Source organism: Terrapene carolina, unplaced genomic scaffold (genome assembly GCF_002925995.2).
Source record: "Terrapene carolina triunguis isolate 2854851 unplaced genomic scaffold, T_m_triunguis-2.0 Scaffold18, whole genome shotgun sequence".
Classification (NCBI taxonomy): domain Eukaryota; kingdom Metazoa; phylum Chordata; order Testudines; family Emydidae; genus Terrapene; species Terrapene triunguis.
Window position 1 is genome coordinate 1,282,386 of NW_020664369.1, and position 18,124 is coordinate 1,300,509.

The 18,124-nt window shown below is 37.3% G+C and overlaps 1 protein-coding gene across 2 annotated transcripts in view; it reads left to right on the forward strand.

The window, feature by feature from the left end:
- Nucleotides 1-18,124, forward strand: part of LOC113405022 (zinc finger CCCH domain-containing protein 13-like) — a 59,439-nt gene that overhangs the window by 24,436 nt on the left and 16,879 nt on the right. Inside the window, exons 2-9 of one of the 2 annotated variants that reach the window (XM_029912015.1) lie at nucleotides 975-1,083; nucleotides 2,544-2,683; nucleotides 3,514-3,671; nucleotides 7,322-7,519; nucleotides 9,028-9,201; nucleotides 10,213-10,523; nucleotides 11,748-12,212; nucleotides 13,271-13,453. In XM_029912015.1, coding sequence (XP_029767875.1) covers nucleotides 975-1,083; nucleotides 2,544-2,683; nucleotides 3,514-3,671; nucleotides 7,322-7,519; nucleotides 9,028-9,201; nucleotides 10,213-10,523; nucleotides 11,748-12,212; nucleotides 13,271-13,453 — 1,738 coding nt within the window. The remainder of the gene's footprint in view (nucleotides 1-974; nucleotides 1,084-2,543; nucleotides 2,684-3,513; nucleotides 3,672-7,321; nucleotides 7,520-9,027; nucleotides 9,202-10,212; nucleotides 10,524-11,747; nucleotides 12,213-13,270; nucleotides 13,454-18,124) is intronic. The other variant, XM_026653477.1, reaches the window with a different exon arrangement.

Sequence of the window (18,124 nt, forward strand, 5' to 3'; positions counted from 1 at the left end):
AGCGGAGAGGAGCAGCATAAGGCCAGCTGTCTTTTTGGTGACCTTAGAATTTCTGTAAGATTGACTCTGTTTTCCTTGTGGATCCATAGGGTTCTGTGTCCTTACAGTAGGTAAAAAGACTTTAGTTTGTTTAGGCCAGTAAAATACGTAGTTCAGATGTAAAGCTGTCAGGAAAACTTTAGCCTATTATATGTTTTTAATTCCCCACCCCACCTCCATACAGGACTTTTTGGTACTTTCCACAGTCTTTAGCCTCGAAGGCACTGTTCCCCAACCTTTTTCGTCTGGTGGGCACCGGACGACGAGCCACAGTGGTCCTCGGACAAGCATCCGCCAAAATGCCGCCAAGAAGGAGCGTCATCAAGAAGCGTCGCCACCGAAATGCCGCCGAAAATCAGCGGCATTTCAGCGGCAACGCCTCGGCGGCATTTCGGCAGATGCTCGTCCGCTGGCCAGTACATGGGTGCACATAGATGCCCCGGCGGGCACCATGGCAGGGACCACTGCTCTAAGGAAATAGGCAGTTAGTTATCAATTGTCAGTTCAGTCCTCAGGAGCTAAATTGTAAAATGCACATAACCATTCTCATTTAAAATTGTATTACTCTTTTTCCAGCTGTTCTAATAATATTTTTTAATGTTCACTAAATTTCTCATATAAAAATTTCTGGTCTCTAAAACCGATCTGCTCTTTTTTCAGTCTCCATTGTAAACATCACTTTCTTAGCCTACCTTTAAGTCTTTGTTGACTTCACATGTATGAATGTTTTTCCTCCCGATCCACTGATTATATGAAATTACATTAGAATATTTTCCCAGTGTAATTGCTTCTTAGCTAAGACGACTAATCAGACTAAAGAAAACAATTAGTTTAATTCTTTCAATAAAGCACAAACTACTGTGCAAAATGTATCTACTTCTGCAGGCTTCTGTTTTAAAAAATTGTTACTCTAATTCAGCATTTTTTCCCTGTAGAAAGAGTCTTCAAGAGGAAGGCATAGAGAGAAGGAAGACATCAAAATTACAAAGGAGAGGACTCCAGAAAGTGAAGAGGAAAATGGAGACTGGGAAACCAATAGAGAAGGTAAATTGAATTCAAGTAAGGCTCTCCATTTAATCTATTACAATATTCTAAATACTACAGATTATCAGTTTGTAGGAAGTTTTGTCCATAGCAATGGACTGATATGTTGACTATTCATGAATTACTGATGAATAAGGATTGTTTCAATTTATCTGTGGACAAGGAATAAATTTAGTGGTTGGGTTGGACCAAGTAATATAATTAAGCTTGGCAGCATTTGATTTTTTTTCCCTATACTTTCAATAGATATCGGTTTATTTTTAAGCATTTTTTTAAGATTTGTAGCTATTTAAATTTAACGGCAGTAGACATAAATATTAAAAAAATTAAAGCTTTATAACCATTAAAATCATAAATTATCACAATAACATGTCAAAATATATAAAGTAAATATCCTTAAACCAAACTCTTTGTAAGTTCTCAAGGAGCATTTTTCTTTCTTTGCCTATCTATAAATTTTGATTATCAATAGAAATATATTTGTTGGTTTGTGAAATCAATATTTACTCACATCTACCATTAAAAATCTAATCCTTCCAAGTTAAATATGATGCAAAACAAGAGGTTGTTACTGTCTGCCCTCTCTCTCAATCTGTTTTGAAACTTGATGAACAAGACATCGGTCATAGAATTGTTTGATCAGTATATAAGCAAAAAGAAATTGGCCCTCAGCCACTGACTGGCTGTCAGGGCCTTTCACATCTAGGTCACTGGTTCAAATCCAGCCTACATCAGTTGTGGCTGATTAACAGCTGATCAGTGAAATAAGGTGTGTTTACTCATTTAAAATAAAAAAGGACTCAATTTTACAACAATTTTTACATTTGCCTGTCTCATTGAGCACAAAAACTAAGTTATCTTTGCACATAGCCCATATAGGTCATTGTTGAAGCCCATTGTCAGGGTGACAAAAGAAAGCTTGCTACTTGCTACTGCTCCTTGTTCTGTGGTCAAAAAGAGGATTTTGGTATCCAGGATGTCAGTCACAAACAATCATTTTTTAGCTTTCATTGAACTAAAAAACTGTACCAACTGTTTTTTTTGGATTGAGACAGAACAATTCTGGGGGAAGATCACCACTTCTATTTCCCTTTGTTGGGGGAGACAGTTGACTTGTTCTGACTGACTATGAAGTTATCCTGGTTTCCAGTGAAGCTAAGTGATATCTACATGGCTATGAAATACTTCATGCTATTTTGAGTAGTTGAATACTATGATGTGTATTTGCTTAGGAGCCCTAGTTATGGCCCAGGACCCTGTTTTGCTAGGTTCTGTACAAACATAGGACAAAAAGACATTGCCTGTCCCAAAGTGCTTATAATCTAAGTATAAGGCCTGGTCTACATTAGAAAATTAGGTCTGCATAAATAAGTCACTCAGGGGTGTGATTTTTTTTGAGAAGTATGACTATTTAAGACCACTTATTTTATATATTGCCTGTCATCTTTTTTTAAATAAAGACTCTGATAATGGAGAAGTTAATTATGATTATGACCATGAGCTGTCTTTGGAAATGAAACGTCAAAAGATTCAGAGAGAACTCATGAAGCTGGAACAGGAAAACATGGAGAAGCGAGAGGAAATAGTCATTAAAAAGGAGGTTTGTATCTTGAAAATAGGCACGTGTTCTTATAACTAATCAACTGCCATTTTATGTCCTTAGAGTCCTAATTGTTTTCTGCATGACGGGAGCCGCTATGTGCTACCATGGGGCAAATGATAAATGACTGTTGGGCATAACTTTACAAACATAGGGCTGTATTCTGGCTAGCCTTTCTGTGTAGGCAGGGAAGGAGGCAGATAGGAGAGGAACTTTGTGGCACAAATCGTTGGGACACTCAAACTGGCTGTCCCAAAACCTGTGAAGTACATGTGAGAGAGGTCTTCCCCATGTCTGCCCACATTGGGGTTTAGGAGCTGTGAATTTATTTCATATGCTTCAGTCTGGACCATTTTATCTATGCCAGTCCACCACCTGCCCTCACTATTCATATTACACTGGCTTTTATTAGGCATGATCTTAGTGGGTGGTTCATAACTGGAAAGAATATGCCTATTTGGGGTGTGGGACGTTAAGACCAGAATTTTTGGGCTGTAGGTAAATCTTACTGGAGTGCAATTTTTCAGGCTAACTTTAGAGTGTTAATTAGAACCATTTTATGGATATGAATGTAATGATCTGTTAGGTGTCATTTAATTATATCGTAGGTCATTTGTGCAGCATTTTCTTTAAGATCAGCTTTATTTTAAGATATTTTAATACTAATGTAATTAACTACTTCTGCAAAAAATGTGCTTAGTATGTCTGAGGCAGATGGTGTGTCAGTGGTTATTACTATCTAAAGTTCTAATTATATTAGGATCCTTATTCAGGATACACATACAGCACATGAGTTTTTGGTTGTAGTTTAAACTTTTTCTTTATCCAAGATTTCTCCAGAGGTGGTTAGATCTAAATTATCACCGTCTCCTTCACCAAGAAAGTCTAAATCTCCAAAACGAAGGTCAAGTCCCAAATCTTCATCTTCAGTTAGTAAGAAAGAGAAGAAGACTTCTACAGTGTCTTCACCGCTCTTGGACCAGCAGAGGTCAGTAGGTAGACATACATTATGGTTGGGGAACAGGATGGTATGTTCATACATTATGAAATGTTTCGTGCTAATCAGTGGATATAGATACTCATTTTCATTGCCCCTTAAGGTGTGAATTCAGTGTACCAGTTTTGAAACTGTCGATTTTTTGCAGAGTTCACAAAAATCCCTGGGACAAGGCAGCGTATAGATTCATAGATTCATAGATTCATAGATTCTAGGACTGGAAGGGACCTCGAGAGGTCATCGAGTCCAGTCCCCTGCCCGCATGGCAGGACCAAATACTGTCTAGACCATCCCTGATAGACATTTATCTAACCTATTCTTAAATATCTCCAGAGATGGAGATTCCACAACCTCCCTAGGCAATTTATTCCAGTGTTTAACCACCCTGACAGTTAGGAACTTTTTCCTAATGTCCAACCTAGACCTCCCTTGCTGCAGTTTAAGCCCATTGCTTCTTGTTCTATCCTCAGAGGCTAAGGTGAACAAGTTTTCTCCCTCCTCCTTATGACACCCTTTTAGATACCTGAAAACTGCTATCATGTCCCCTCTCAGTCTTCTCTTTTCCAAACTAAACAAACCCAATTCTTTCAGCCTTGCTTCATAGGTCATGTTCTCAAGACCTTTAATCATTCTTGTTGCTCTTCTCTGGACCCTTTCCAATTTCTCCACATCTTTCTGGAAATGCGGTGCCCAGAACTGGACACAATACTCCAGCTGAGGCCTAACCAGAGCAGAGTAGAGCGGCAGAATGACTTCTCGTGTCTTGCTCACAACACACCTGTTAATACATCCCAGAATCACGTTTGCTTTTTTTGCAACAGCATCACACTGTTGACTCATATTTAGTTTGTGGTCCACTATAACCCCTAGATCCCTTTCTGCCGTACTCCTTCCTAGACAGTCTCTTCCCATTCTGTATGTGTGAAACTGATTTTTTCTTCCTAAGTGGAGCACTTTGCATTTGTCTTTGTTAAACTTCATCCTGTTTAACTCAGACCATTTCTCCAATTTGTCCAGATCATTTTGAATTATGACCCTGTCCTCCAAAGCAGTTGCAATCCCTCCCAGTTTGGTATCATCCGCAAACTTAATAATCGTACTTTCTATACCAATATCTAAGTCGTTAATGAAGATATTGAACAGAGCCGGTCCCAAAACAGACCCCTGCGGAACCCCACTCGTTATGCCTTTCCAGCAGGATTGGGAACCATTAATAACAACTCTCTGAGTACGGTTATCCAGCCAGTTATGCACCCACCTTATAGTAGCCCCATCTAAATTGTATTTGCCTAGTTTGTCGATAAGAATATCATGCGAGACCGTATCAAATGCCTTACTAAAGTCTAGGTATACCACATCCACAGCTTCTCCCTTATCCACAAGACTCGTTATCCTATCGAAGAAAGCTATCAGATTGGTTTGACATGATTTGTTCTTTACAAATCCATGCTGGCTGTTCCCTATCACCTTACCACCTTCCAAGTGTTTGCAGATGATTTCCTTAATTACTTGCTCCATTATCTTCCCTGGCACAGAAGTTAAACTAACTGGTCTGTAGTTTCCTGGGTTGTTTTTATTTCCCTTTTTATAGATGGGCACTATATTTGCCCTTTTCCAGTCTTCTGGAATCTCTCCCGTCTCCCATGATTTTCCAAAGATAATAGCTAGAGGCTCAGATACCTCCTCTATTAGCTCCTTGAGTATTCTAGGATGCATTTCATCAGGCCCTGGTGACTTGCAGGCATCTAACTTTTCTAAGTGATTTTTAACTTGTTCTTTTTTTATTTTATCTGCTAAACCTACCCCCTTCCCATTAGCATTCACTAGGATAGGCATTCCTTCAGACTTCTCGGTGAAGACCGAAACAAAGAAGTCATTAAGCATCTCTGCCATTTCCAAGTTTCCTGTTTCTGTTTCTCCCTCTTCACTAAGCAGTGGGCCTACCCTGTCTTTGGTCTTCCTCTTGCTTCTAATGTATTGATAAAAAGTCTTCTTGTTCCCCTTTATTCCCTTAGCTAGTTTGAGCTCATTTTGTGCCTTTGCCTTTCTAATCTTGCCCCTGCATTCCTGTGCTGTTTGCCTATATTCATCCTTTGTAATCTGTCCTAGTTTCCATTTTTTATATGACTCCTTTTTATTTTTTAGATCATGCAAGATCTCGTGGTTAAGCCAAGGTGGTCTTTTGCCACATTTTCTATCTTTCCTAACCAGCGGAATAGCTTGCTTTTGGGCCCTTAATAGTGTCCCTTTGAAAAACTGCCAGCTCTCCTCAGTTGTTTTTCCCCTCAGTCTTGATTCCCATGGGACCTTACCTATCAGCTCTCTGAGCTTACCAAAATCCGCTTTCCTGAAATCCATTGTCTCTATTTTGCTGTTCTCCCTTCTACCCTTCCTTAGAATTGCAAAGATGTCTTCATTGATTTTAATAACTTGTAGATTTTGCATTGAACATTGTTTCTTTAAATGACGTGACCTGCCTAGAGCCTGTGAGATGCACTGGAGAAATCTAAATAGAAATAAAATTACATTTGTTCAATGGTGTGGGGTGTTGGTGGTGGTTAAACGCAAGTTAATTTAGGCTAGAATTGAAATTTTGCAGTTTGGGGAGTCAGGTGTTCTGTTGGCACTACATATTGCTATACAAGAGATACTACTTGGCCTTCTAGTTTAAGGAGTGACCTGGAAAGTTATAGCACTGGGAAAGGGAGACAAGAGAGGGGATGAAGTAGGAAAATCACAGGCTGTTACAACTGGGCTTCTTGTCACAAAAAAAATCAATCAACTAAAAAAGACCTTGCTGACTCTAGAACCTGGGAATCCATGTTTAGCTCCATTAGCTGTGAGGAAAAATTACAACCCTAATACAAGTACAGGCACCTATATTTGCCAAGCAACTTGCCGTTGAAGCAAGTTATGCTTAAATAGGGGCACAATACTCGTAAATGTTGGTTTTGCTGTAAAAGACTAGTATAAGGGATTGCTTGCTACAGTGCTTTAAGATGCAGTGACATCTAGGTACTAATATGTTTGTATCTGTTTGTGACTCACTTATGAAAAATACATATGGGTATAAAGAAATATCTTTACATTTCCTTGTAATTCATGGTGGAAACAAAATGTTCAATATTTATTCATAAAGCTCCTGAAAATATGGTAGGATGCTTTACATACAAGGAATGAGTGATCCCTACCCCAAATAGCTTAAAATTTGAGGCACTGACACTGCACTGTATTGTGCACAGATGTATTGTATTCAATTGCAGAATCTGAACAAGATACAAAGGATTTTGGTGTTTTGATGCATGCAGTTTTACAAGGGCATTGTAACTTTGGAAGCTGTAGTTACACATTTGGGAGCAGTTCCAAATTTTGCAAGTCTGTTTCAGAAATAAGGGTTATAAATTCAAATGGCCATGGGAAACTTCAAAGGAGAGCTTGACGTTAATTTTCCTTTGTATTCACCATTCAGTCAAGTACAACTGCAAATGCCACTATCTGCTGATGGAATAGAGAAGTCTGCCCCAAAAGCTGCAAAGCGCTTAACTCTATAAATTGGTGCTGCTACCGGTAGTATCTGAGAGATTAACAAATATTTTATTTAGTCTTTTAAATAGCTTTTTCCGGTATTTTGATACATTTAGGAGTTCCAAAAGCACCCAGAGTAAAAAGAAGGGTCCTCGTACGCCTAGTCCACCTCCTCCAGTACAAGAGGAGACTCTCCTGGGGAAAAAGCATAAAGAAAAACATAAAGCAAAAGAGCGTTTAGAAGAAAAAACTAGAGAGGGGAAAGAGAGAGGACGTGACTTTGAAAGACATAAGGAAAAAAAAGAGAAACAGAGGTGAGTTCTGTTGCATTATTAGATTTTTAGCATTAATGTAACCTTGCTTAGGTTGTCTGCATTTCTGTTAAATCTGTAGTTCATATTGCACTAAATAGAGAGGGTTTTACATTTGACTTGCTGCCAACTTTCTCTGAATTCATTAAATATAATAAATGCATCATATAGTGGACTAATAAACTACAGCTAATAGAGTTGTCACTTTAATAAAAATAACTTGTTGAGATGCCCTTCTGAAATAACTGTCATGTTCTCCATCAGTGAGTCAGACCTTGACTGGTGGTCCAGTCCAGGGTCCTCACGTCTTCATTCTAAAGCCATAATTTTTCCATTATACCTTGAACTTCCCCTTGTAGAGAAACACTACTTCTCTTCTTCAGAATATCAGGTCAGTGGACCCGTGAAGAGAAAACACTATTATTCTGCAAATTGGCCATTAGGAGGCATTCTCCTCTCCTGAAAGCCTCATTTAGTAAATCTAGCATTTTAGTAATGCTGTTTCTTCAAAAATTTGCCTCTTAAAAGTCCCAACCTTTTGGGATGCTTACATCCAAAGGTGGTTCTATGTATTCACACTCATACCTGCCCACCTTATCCATCCCAAAACCTATATGTCCACGTGGGGAAGGTAGGTCATATTCATTCTCATTCTCTCTCTCTCTCTCTCACACACACATGACGTATAGTGGTAAGTTTGCTATTACTTTGTGAAGACTAAGGAGTTTAGGAAAACCTTTACATTCTGTCATGAGCTGATAAAGTAAAAAGACTCAGAAAGGTGGTTGGATCTGAGGCAGTGTTATGCCCCTTTCCATAATTAGTGTCAGAAGGTCACAAGCAGTAGTGGGGAGCACTCAGTGCAGCTGTGATAAAAGCGGGAGTGTATTTGGCAGCCTGTGTGCATGTGGTACCATGATAGCAGTAGGTACTTCCATGGCAATGGCTGCAGCCTGTTATACAAGTGTCAGTGACCTTTGTGTGTGAATTTTTAAGTTACTTAATATTGAAAACAAATACTTGAAATTCTCCTGATCCTTCAGTAAGCCAAATGGCAGTTCAAGATACCAGCAGTCTTTTTCTTCCTTCAGAAGTCATCATTAAGGTCCGAAAACTTGTTTGAACTTTTTTATAGTAAAGTTCTGATTTTACAGAATTCATTAAATTAAAGCAACAAAAAGAACAAATTCCCTATTTTTTTATTGACATCTAGCTGCTTAAAAAATTACAGATAATCTAGAGGGTTCAGGCTTCACACTGTTTGTATTACATTGAAAAATATATTAAATGGGATCTTCTGGAACTAAACAAGTTTGTAAATTGTGTAGATATTAGATTCTTGAGCACTATATGATGAAGATAATTTCATATATGATGAACAAACTATTCTACCAGAAGTAATTCTTGATCCGGTACTACGGGTGTGGTCTTGGAGTTGATTTTAATTGATTGGAGATGTACTGATTCCATATTGTGCATGCTGAACAAGCTGCTACTTGTATGTTTCTTAGAGATCCTTCAGAAGGCTCCCATAGACAGAAGCGTTCTCCTAGTCCTGCTGATCATTCTGGCAGTAATTCCTCTCCTTCCAGAGAATATTCACCTCCTACCTCAAGGAGAAGACAAACCTCCCGAGCTCCAGCCAAGTCAACTACACACAAGCATACTTTCTCACCCTCTCGCAGGTGGGAAGTTAATAACATAGTTCTTATTTTCCTAAACAATTCAAACTTTCCTGCCACCTTATCAAGTCACTTTCTCTTTGGTGAGATCACATGATATCAGTGTTCTTTCCAAAGATGTGAGCATTTTGATACAGAATTATTTACCCTAGTAGCAGTATTAAAGAATAATCTACTTTACTGTTAACATGAGTAGCTGTGAATCCCTAGTCCTGCAAACTCTTTCTCACCTGCATAACTTTAAGCAGATATGTAGTCCTGTTGACTTCAGTGTGGTTATTCAGGTGAGTAAAGTTATGTACATGCATAAGAGTTTGCAGGATTGGGGCCTAAATTGTCTTAGACAAAGAGATATCCTAACAAGAGTTTACAGCTAACAGAAAATTACAAAAACAGAAATTAAGACGCCAGTGTTACTTGCCACAGGGATGCTGTATATAGCTATACTTAGAGTGTGCACCCAAGAAAGAAAATGTATAATTTGTCTGCTGCATGTTACCAGGATTTCTTGAAAGCACCTCATATTTAGTAAAATAGCTATGTTGCTGGGGAAGACTGCATGTTTCATAGCAACAAAGTTCTTGTCATTGTCTAATTGAAGGTGCTTTTTTTTTTTTTTTTTTTTTTTTTTTTTTTTTTTTTTTTTTTTTTTTATTTTTTTTTTTTTTTTTTTTTTTTTTTTTTTTTTTTTTTTTTTTTTTTCTGAAATGTATATTTTTTTTACTGGATGACTTGCTCTTGAATATTAACTAACGATTAAACTAGGAATATAGAGTGGTTATAACAAACTCTTAAAGTATTTTTATTTTTGAGATAACAGTAAATATGCATGGGAGAGAGGAGCGGTTTATATATTTTAGAAATAAGGATTTTATTTTCCAGTTGACGGCTAGAGGGCGGAGACTATAGAAATAATTTTTTTTTTAATGGATTTTTTTATTGAGGTTTTATTATATATTTTATATTATCATAAAAAACTGCATGTTGTGGCTATTTTAATGATGTGTCTTGCAGGTCTACTTCCCCACCAGGGCAGCATCACTCTCCCATATCATCAAGACATCACTCCTCTTCATCACAATCAGGCTCCTCTGTTCAAAGACATTCCCCTTCCCCCCGCCGCAAAAGAACTCCTTCTCCAACCTATCAAAGGACAGCTTCCCCACCTGTGAGGCGTTCCTCCTCTCCCTATCCCCCACGCTCTTCATCCTCTCCTCAGAGGAAGCGAAGTCCTTCAAGACATCAGTCCCCAGGGAGAGAGAAGGGGAGGCATGATCGTGACCGGACTTCACAATCACATGACAGACGCCACGAAAGGAGGGATGGTACGAACAAGAATACGTTTTTCAGAAACATGTTACATTGCCCCCAAACTGTAGTTAGCTGACAATTAAAAAACCTGATTATTTTAATCATTGTCTCATCTAGATGTGCTCCAAGCAGTTAGACAACACATTGGTTAAAATGCCAGCAGACATCTATGCTAGCACTCCTGTTCCCACTGTATCGGGTATAGTGCAAAGAGGAGAGACTTTAACAAGAATGATAGTGTAGGCAAGGTCTCTTTCACTGTACTACGTCTCACCAGTATGATATGTGTTAAAGTCCAGAATGGCCTTCATTTTTTCTCTCTAGTATCTAACCACCCTTTCCTGTATATGGCAGTGGCTGCACCAATCACAGTAGGATAGTGGTCTTCTCTCAAGGTGCCAACTATCTGCCAGTGAACCACATAGCCACATAGCCTATCAAGTCTGTTGGGCAATTTTGGTGAACAAAAATGCCATCACCCCCAAACTTATGAAGAGAACATTTGTCAAGTTTTGTAGACCAACTATAAGTTAATACAATGGAACCCCATTTATCTGACCCGTCATTATCTGTTTCTCCATATTAACCCAACAACCAGTGCGCACAGGTCTAGAAGCAGGCGATCTCTCTGGTGGCCGCTAGATGGTGCTGTAGTCTCACACTTTCCCATTTTCTGGATTAGCTGAACTTTTGATTATCCAATCTGGCCCCGGTTCCAACTAGATCGAATAAATAGGGTTCTGCTGTATTTATAATAGGAACATATTGTGAATAAATAAATATTTTAAAAATCAGGTTTCAGTGGTGAGAGATCTTAACAAAGATGATAGCATAGATGCACTCTGAGCACACTGTCAGGTGCATAAGGAATTGAAAAGGGAAATTACCACAAGAAAAGTACTTGAACTCAGTACTCTATAAAGGAATATGCTCCTGGTCCTAAAATTATTGCAGCAAATCGTCGTCCTAACACATTTTGAAGTTACTGAATCTCTAAACAATGAAATGTGATACTTACTAGATCATAGATTCAAATCCATGGGGGAGATTTTTCTAAAGCAACAAAGGTAGTTAGGCACCCAACTCTAATTTGTGCCTTTGTAAATCTCTCCCCATAGGCTTTTGTGTAAGAAATCTAATTTGGTTGGATCATTTTATATCCTTTCTACTTTGGATTGTTAGAATCTAATATTGAAGACTTTAATCAAGATGAATATTACATATAATTTGTTTTCCAGAAACTAGAGGAAAAAGGGAAAAAGAGAGGGAAACCAGAGAGGAACGAGATTATGACCAAGAGCAGAGTGCCTCCAGGGATCATAGAGATGACCGAGAATCTCGGGATGGAAGAGATCGGAGGGAGACCAGGGATAACAGAGACCGCAGGGAGCCAAGGGAATCCAGAGACACTCGAGAATCCAGGGATACAAGGGATTACAGCAGAGATAATAAAGATAGCCGTGATCAGAGAGACTCACGTTCTATACGAGATACCCATGACTACAGAGACAGAGAGAATCGAGATACCCATAAAAAGGAAGACCAGTATCAGGAGGAGCCACGCAGTTATGGAAGAACCCATGGCAGAGAAGAGAATTCCCGTGCTGACACACGGAATGAATCCAGAAATGAGTCGAGAAATGAAAGTAGAAGTGACCGAACCGGCAGAAGTCGAGGCAGAGGTCCAGAATTATCTGACAAAGGTACTATATGATTTATTTTTTCAATGTCTGTACTACATTATTTGATAATGAATTGCTGCCAAATAAGCGCATGCTGTTAAAGCAATCCTTAAGTGGTATTTTCATTAAAATAGAACTGTTGTCGCTTAAATGCATAGCACTCCTCCGTTTTCCATTGATTAAAACAGTATAGCATTGGCATCCTGCCATAGTACTTAAAAATCCTGCGCCACTCTGTTTAATGTATCTGCAACCTTAGCTGTTCCCAAGGGCCATGAAATACAAATAAGAGCCTGAAGTGTAATGAAAGACTAGCAGAGGCAGATTCTCTAGCCATATTCATTACACAACCCCTCTTCCTTCTCCTCAAATACGCATGTATAGCCAGGTTCAACTTCTCCCATTTTTCTCACGTACGAAATATGTAACATTTTCTATGGCTTTCCAAAACCCGTTCCATTGTAATTTGTATTTGAAGAACTGTTAATTCTTTTATATTATCACCATTTGGTCATCTGTATTCATTGTTTTTTGCTTTGGTTTCTTAGTTTTAATGTAACAGTTTTCTTTTTATTTTCTTTTTTAAAAGCTTCCAATAATTTTAAAGCAACCTCCATCATATCTTGACTGCTTGGTCTGCTCATTTCCTTCTGCACAATGTCTGCAGCCTTATATTCTTCTAAGGAGAAATTTCCGCCACCTCCATGCTACCTTATTACCAGTCAGAAAAACCCATATTGTAACTAGAGGAAGTTGATTTCTCCTGAAAATAGAGTACAGTATTTGGGCATGGTGTATATAATTTTCAGATGCCTAGAACTCAAGTGCAGCATCTTAATTCTGGTTTTGGTAGGTTGTCGTCTCATTATCACAAATATGTGTATCAGATTTGTTAACTATAAACTTTTAAATCATCAGGATGGGGAGTTGAGCATTGAAACAGTTTCCTATGTCAAATAGAGTTTAGAATTTAACTTCTGTTTCAATGGTATAATTAAATCTTATAGTTAATTGTTATAAAATGTCAATGGATTTTCTTACACGTGAACTCTTATGGCGGGTGGAAATGTTTTCAATAGGAAGTCGGGCAACCAGAGGGTCTCAAATTGACAGTCATAGCAGTAGTGGCAATTACCATGACGGCTGGGAATCACGGAGTAGCTACCCTGACCGAGACCGCTATGACAATCGAGAGCAAGCAAGGGATTCATCCTTTGAAAGAAGACATGGAGAAAGGGAAAGACGTGACAACAGAGAGAGAGGTATGCAAATATGCATGCACTAATTCAGAAACGTACAGCTGACCTGATATTGGAGTTTCGCATCAGTCTTGTTCTGAGGTTAACAAAAATTGACATATCTAGTACAAATGCTCATTAGCACAGCTATATAATAGATTCTCCCCCTTACCCCCCTCGACTGGCTTATGGCATTCCCCCACTGCTGTTTTTATTCATTCAGTATGTTTTAAGCAAACAACTTTGGGTGACTTCAATGTAAAATGAATAAATTGAAAAGAACTGAACATTTTTCTGTTTTATTTTCTGGAGGATATTACCTATTTATATACATGAGCATGTGGCTACTGTTGCATTTCAATACAATGTTACTTGTTGATATAGAATCATACAGAATATTTTTTTTTTTGTCTTAGTATTTAAATATACTATTGTGAAGGTTTAGCTAACCTTGACTGGCTACTAAAGTAAGGCACAGTATAATACTGTGATTAATACAGTATGACATTTTATTGACTTGGGAATTTAATATTGATTAATGCTTTGCTGTGGTCAGTGTCAAATGGCTAATAAATCTTGATACAGATGCTGGTGAGGATGGGGAGAGTCCATGTTTTTATAAGGGTCTGCCATTTTGGGCTTAGCATGAGACATTTCATTTTCATAGCAGAGAGAATGCTGAAGTTGTCCCTAGGGAGTTCTGTTCCAACATCCAGTCTGAAGAGTCATCTTAGAGTGAAGGCTTCTGAAAAAGTTGGCTTGCTGACTTCCTCAGTTAGCAGAACAAGAGAGCTTAATTAAGGCAAATTCAGGGTTTAGGGACAGTGAGGAGAATAAATGTAAACGTACAATGAATTTTTGGTCTTCAGGAAGGTTTTAATTATGTTGGATGTGGCCATTGAATCCCCAGATGTTGCCTGTGTTCATTCCTTTAAAAAGGCATGTTAGGCACTACTCTGCCAAGTTTTCTTCTCTCCACAGAACAGCATAATAAGTCATGTCTTCTGTTCCTATGAAAAGCTCTGGAGGTTTTTTTTAACTGCTGCTCTGCTTTAGTTTTTCTTCTACCTTCAAGGAAGGATTTTGTTGAACCTAATCTGCATCTTCCTTCTTGTCATTAGCCTACAGACTGCAGTCTGAATGTGTCCTGAACATTGGCAGTTTCTAATTACTTTTTATCTCTACCTCCTTTGCAGTAACCAGCTGATTAAATTATAGTGCAGTTTGAACTTTCATGTCTTATTGAGTTCTAAGTAAAAATCTTAAAATTAGAAGTAAATATAAATATGCCAGTACAGCAAAGGAAATTTATGGGAGGCAAGCCATTTGTTTTAGAGTGAAATGCACAATAAATGTTTATAAGGAGCTCTAATAGAATTGAGTCAAGCTTAAATATCTTTCCTTAGCTCTTATGGTTTTACTTTGCTCTGTTTCTAAAAAATAATAGTTTTTCTAACATTAAAACCTTCTCAGAGTTAATTTTAAGTACAGATTTACATAATGTTTGAGAAATACTAAGACAGTGCTTTAAAAAGGGAACACGTAAGAGAAAATTTTACTTCTCAATTACATTAGGAGTTGTTTTGAATATGGTTTAAAATATTAAACTACATAATACAAAACTAAAATACAGATTCTCAGGGCTAGGCATCCTGTATTCAGCTAAAACAAAAATACTTTAAAGTTAAATCTGATGTTTCCAAACACAAGTATAATGTTTCAAAGGAGAAAGATGTGAACGTATAGTACAGTAATTATTAATCCATCCATACCCACATATATTTAGCAAATATATACTTCCAGATGTCTGTCGTGTTTCACATTTAAGCATTGTTTGCAGCATCGTGGATTTGATTTAAATCACTAGTCAGGAAGACTCGATTTAATCATGAATTTCTATATAAAAGTGCATTCATATTCTTCACAACTCAGATGTAGGTTTCATTTTTAGAAGGTACACACTGTACATTTTTAAAGTGATTTATTCTGAAAACTTTTCAGATTAGTTTTACAGCTATATCAGAAAATGAATGATTGTTTGGTTATTTCATTTACCAAAGGTAATTGAAGCAGATATTTATGAAGTCATTGGGAGGTGAACTATCTCCAATTCAAGGTTAATCATTAATATTTGGAGGATTTTCTTGCCATGCTGTATTAGGAGGAGAACATCACCAGACAAACATTTAAATTGTTTTATTTAACTAGAACAACATTATGGATTTTTTTTCTTCAACACCAAACACAATATTTTAACAAAACAAGCAAATGAATTTTTGAATTTAGTTAAACATTCAAGTTTTTTAAAATCGGGTTTGTTTTTGTTAAAATTGTTTAACTAAAATAGTTAAATTAAATATTAAAAAAAAAAATTTAAATTGACTGTGTCAGCCAGGTCAACATGAGAAACTTAAAATATTGGCTTCTGCAGCTAACTCAGTCATCTTCACCTTCATTTTCCTGTTTGTTCATAATCTGGAAAAGAAAAACAAGCTTTCCTGCTTTTTCAGGTCCCAAACAATTTCTCAATTTGGAATGAATTAGTCCAAAGGAAGAAATTATTCTTTCTACACCGGCAGAAGAAGCTACTGCTGTTAAAAGTGAGATTATCACTTCAACAGTCTCTGAATCCAAGTGCTTAAGTGACTTCCACCAGTTCATTGGGGTGACTTTCTTTAAAACATCATCAGCAAACATATATTTCTTGAATGGTTCTTATTCCCAAACTGGGTCTCTTTTATGGCCTGCTGCCATTATAGGTTTTCCCTTCTAGTGAGAGATTGGTAGTAGATCTCAAATCAATGACGGCTACACTCAGAAAGACCTCAAGACTTCTGGGTTATGCTGCTCAAACAGTTTCACTTTTGTTTCTACTGCCTGTCCCTCCCGTCTCGCATTTATCTCCAGACTTTTCTCCTTGTCCAGAGCTATTCAGCCCCCAACAATCTTCTATTCATTGAACTTTTTGAAACTTTGCACTTTTTAAAGAGAGGCAAGGGATTGACTCTGTACACAAATTTGCAGAGGGACAATAGGGTTGAGGTCTGTTATTTCTCATCTCTATATATATTAATTTATTTATTTAACAACATTTTTGCTGTTAACATGCTTGTAACAGCAAAAATGTTGTTAACAGCAAAAATGTTATCTCTGGAGAGACAAATCTGCAGTCTGAGAACTGCAAAACTAAGCATCTCTGATGATATCTTCTAGACTGAGCACTAAGTCCCATTGGGTAGATAGAAAGATTAACCTAAATAATCTATACAGAAGCCCCTGGAACCCCATAAGATTGGGTCCCTAATAAATGAACTATTGAAACTCATTTACAAAACTTTTCTTAAACATTACATGAATATATTGTCTCATACTATAGAATTAGAATTTAAAATCCCTATTCCATGATGAGATATCTTTGAGCTATAATGTATCTTAATTAAAACTATCTTTAGATAGGTTTTTTCCTCAAAAAGCATTTTATCAAAAAAATCCAATTTTTGTCCACCCTGGTTTGCAGATACTTAGTACCACTCCTCGTGGCAATATAATGTGGAAAAATAATAGTTTAAAAATGAAGAACTTGAATTACAGTGTAGTACTATTGCAATAAGTGGTATTGAAATGATGTGGGCATACCAGCATAAATAATGTGAATCTGTATCTGGACCCGAGTTGCCTGAACTAACGATTCATATCCAAAAAATGATTGTTTCGGCCATAGCAGAAATGTCATTCCTATTTACTTTTAATTTTACCTGGAAGCAAGGGAGCATTAAATCATTATTAATTCACTCGCAGGTGAAAATTGATTAAACTGAACGGGAACGTATGTTTTATTGACTCAGTTCTGTTCAAACTCCACATGCATGCCCCTGAAGGATATTCTCTCAATAATGTATGGAGATGTGCATTATGTCAGCTTTGCAATAGTGGACAAAAAGTCAAATCTGCATTTTCCTTTATTCATACAAGTGTTTCCTTCACCTCTTTATGTAATGTCTTTAACATACACCATGGAGGATTTTTCTATTATTCTTTACTAAAATAGAATTAAGATCACAGTGTAGTTACTGATGCAAATTAGTCGCAATTTATATCCACTTAAGTGAGATTTAGATGTCTGCAACTATGTATATTTTTTGTTGCTAAGGAAAGCTAATATTCAAGTTAAATAGGACTTTCCCTGTGATTCTAGACTAGTTATTTCCTATTTACACATGTATTCTTCCCCATCCCTCACCACCAGTTCCTGTGTACTGTGCCTAGAACAGCTTTGCTTGTGAAGCCGCAAGGAATATTTGTAAGATTTCAGTTCTGATGTTTCCAATATTTCCTCTTTGCCTCCTTCTCTTGATCTGAGTCACCTGAAGGATCAGATGATGAGCCACTGAGCCAGGCCGTTTCATATTTTTCTAAGTATTGAACGTGCTGGCTAGAGGAACTGTGGAACTGAGAATGGATTGAAGAAAAGTAAAATCCTGCATTCTTTAATAGAATGATAAACTTCATTTTAAAATGAGTGTCCATTTTAAGCATCTGTTTAATTGAAATCATATAGAAAATATCTGATCATGCTTTTGGGCAATAGTAGTAATCAAATGGTAAGCAGATAAAGTTTTTGAAATTACTGGGAATAGACTTATACAAAATAAAACCTTTATAGCCATGGTTTGTAGTGACCTTAAGCTTTAAGTA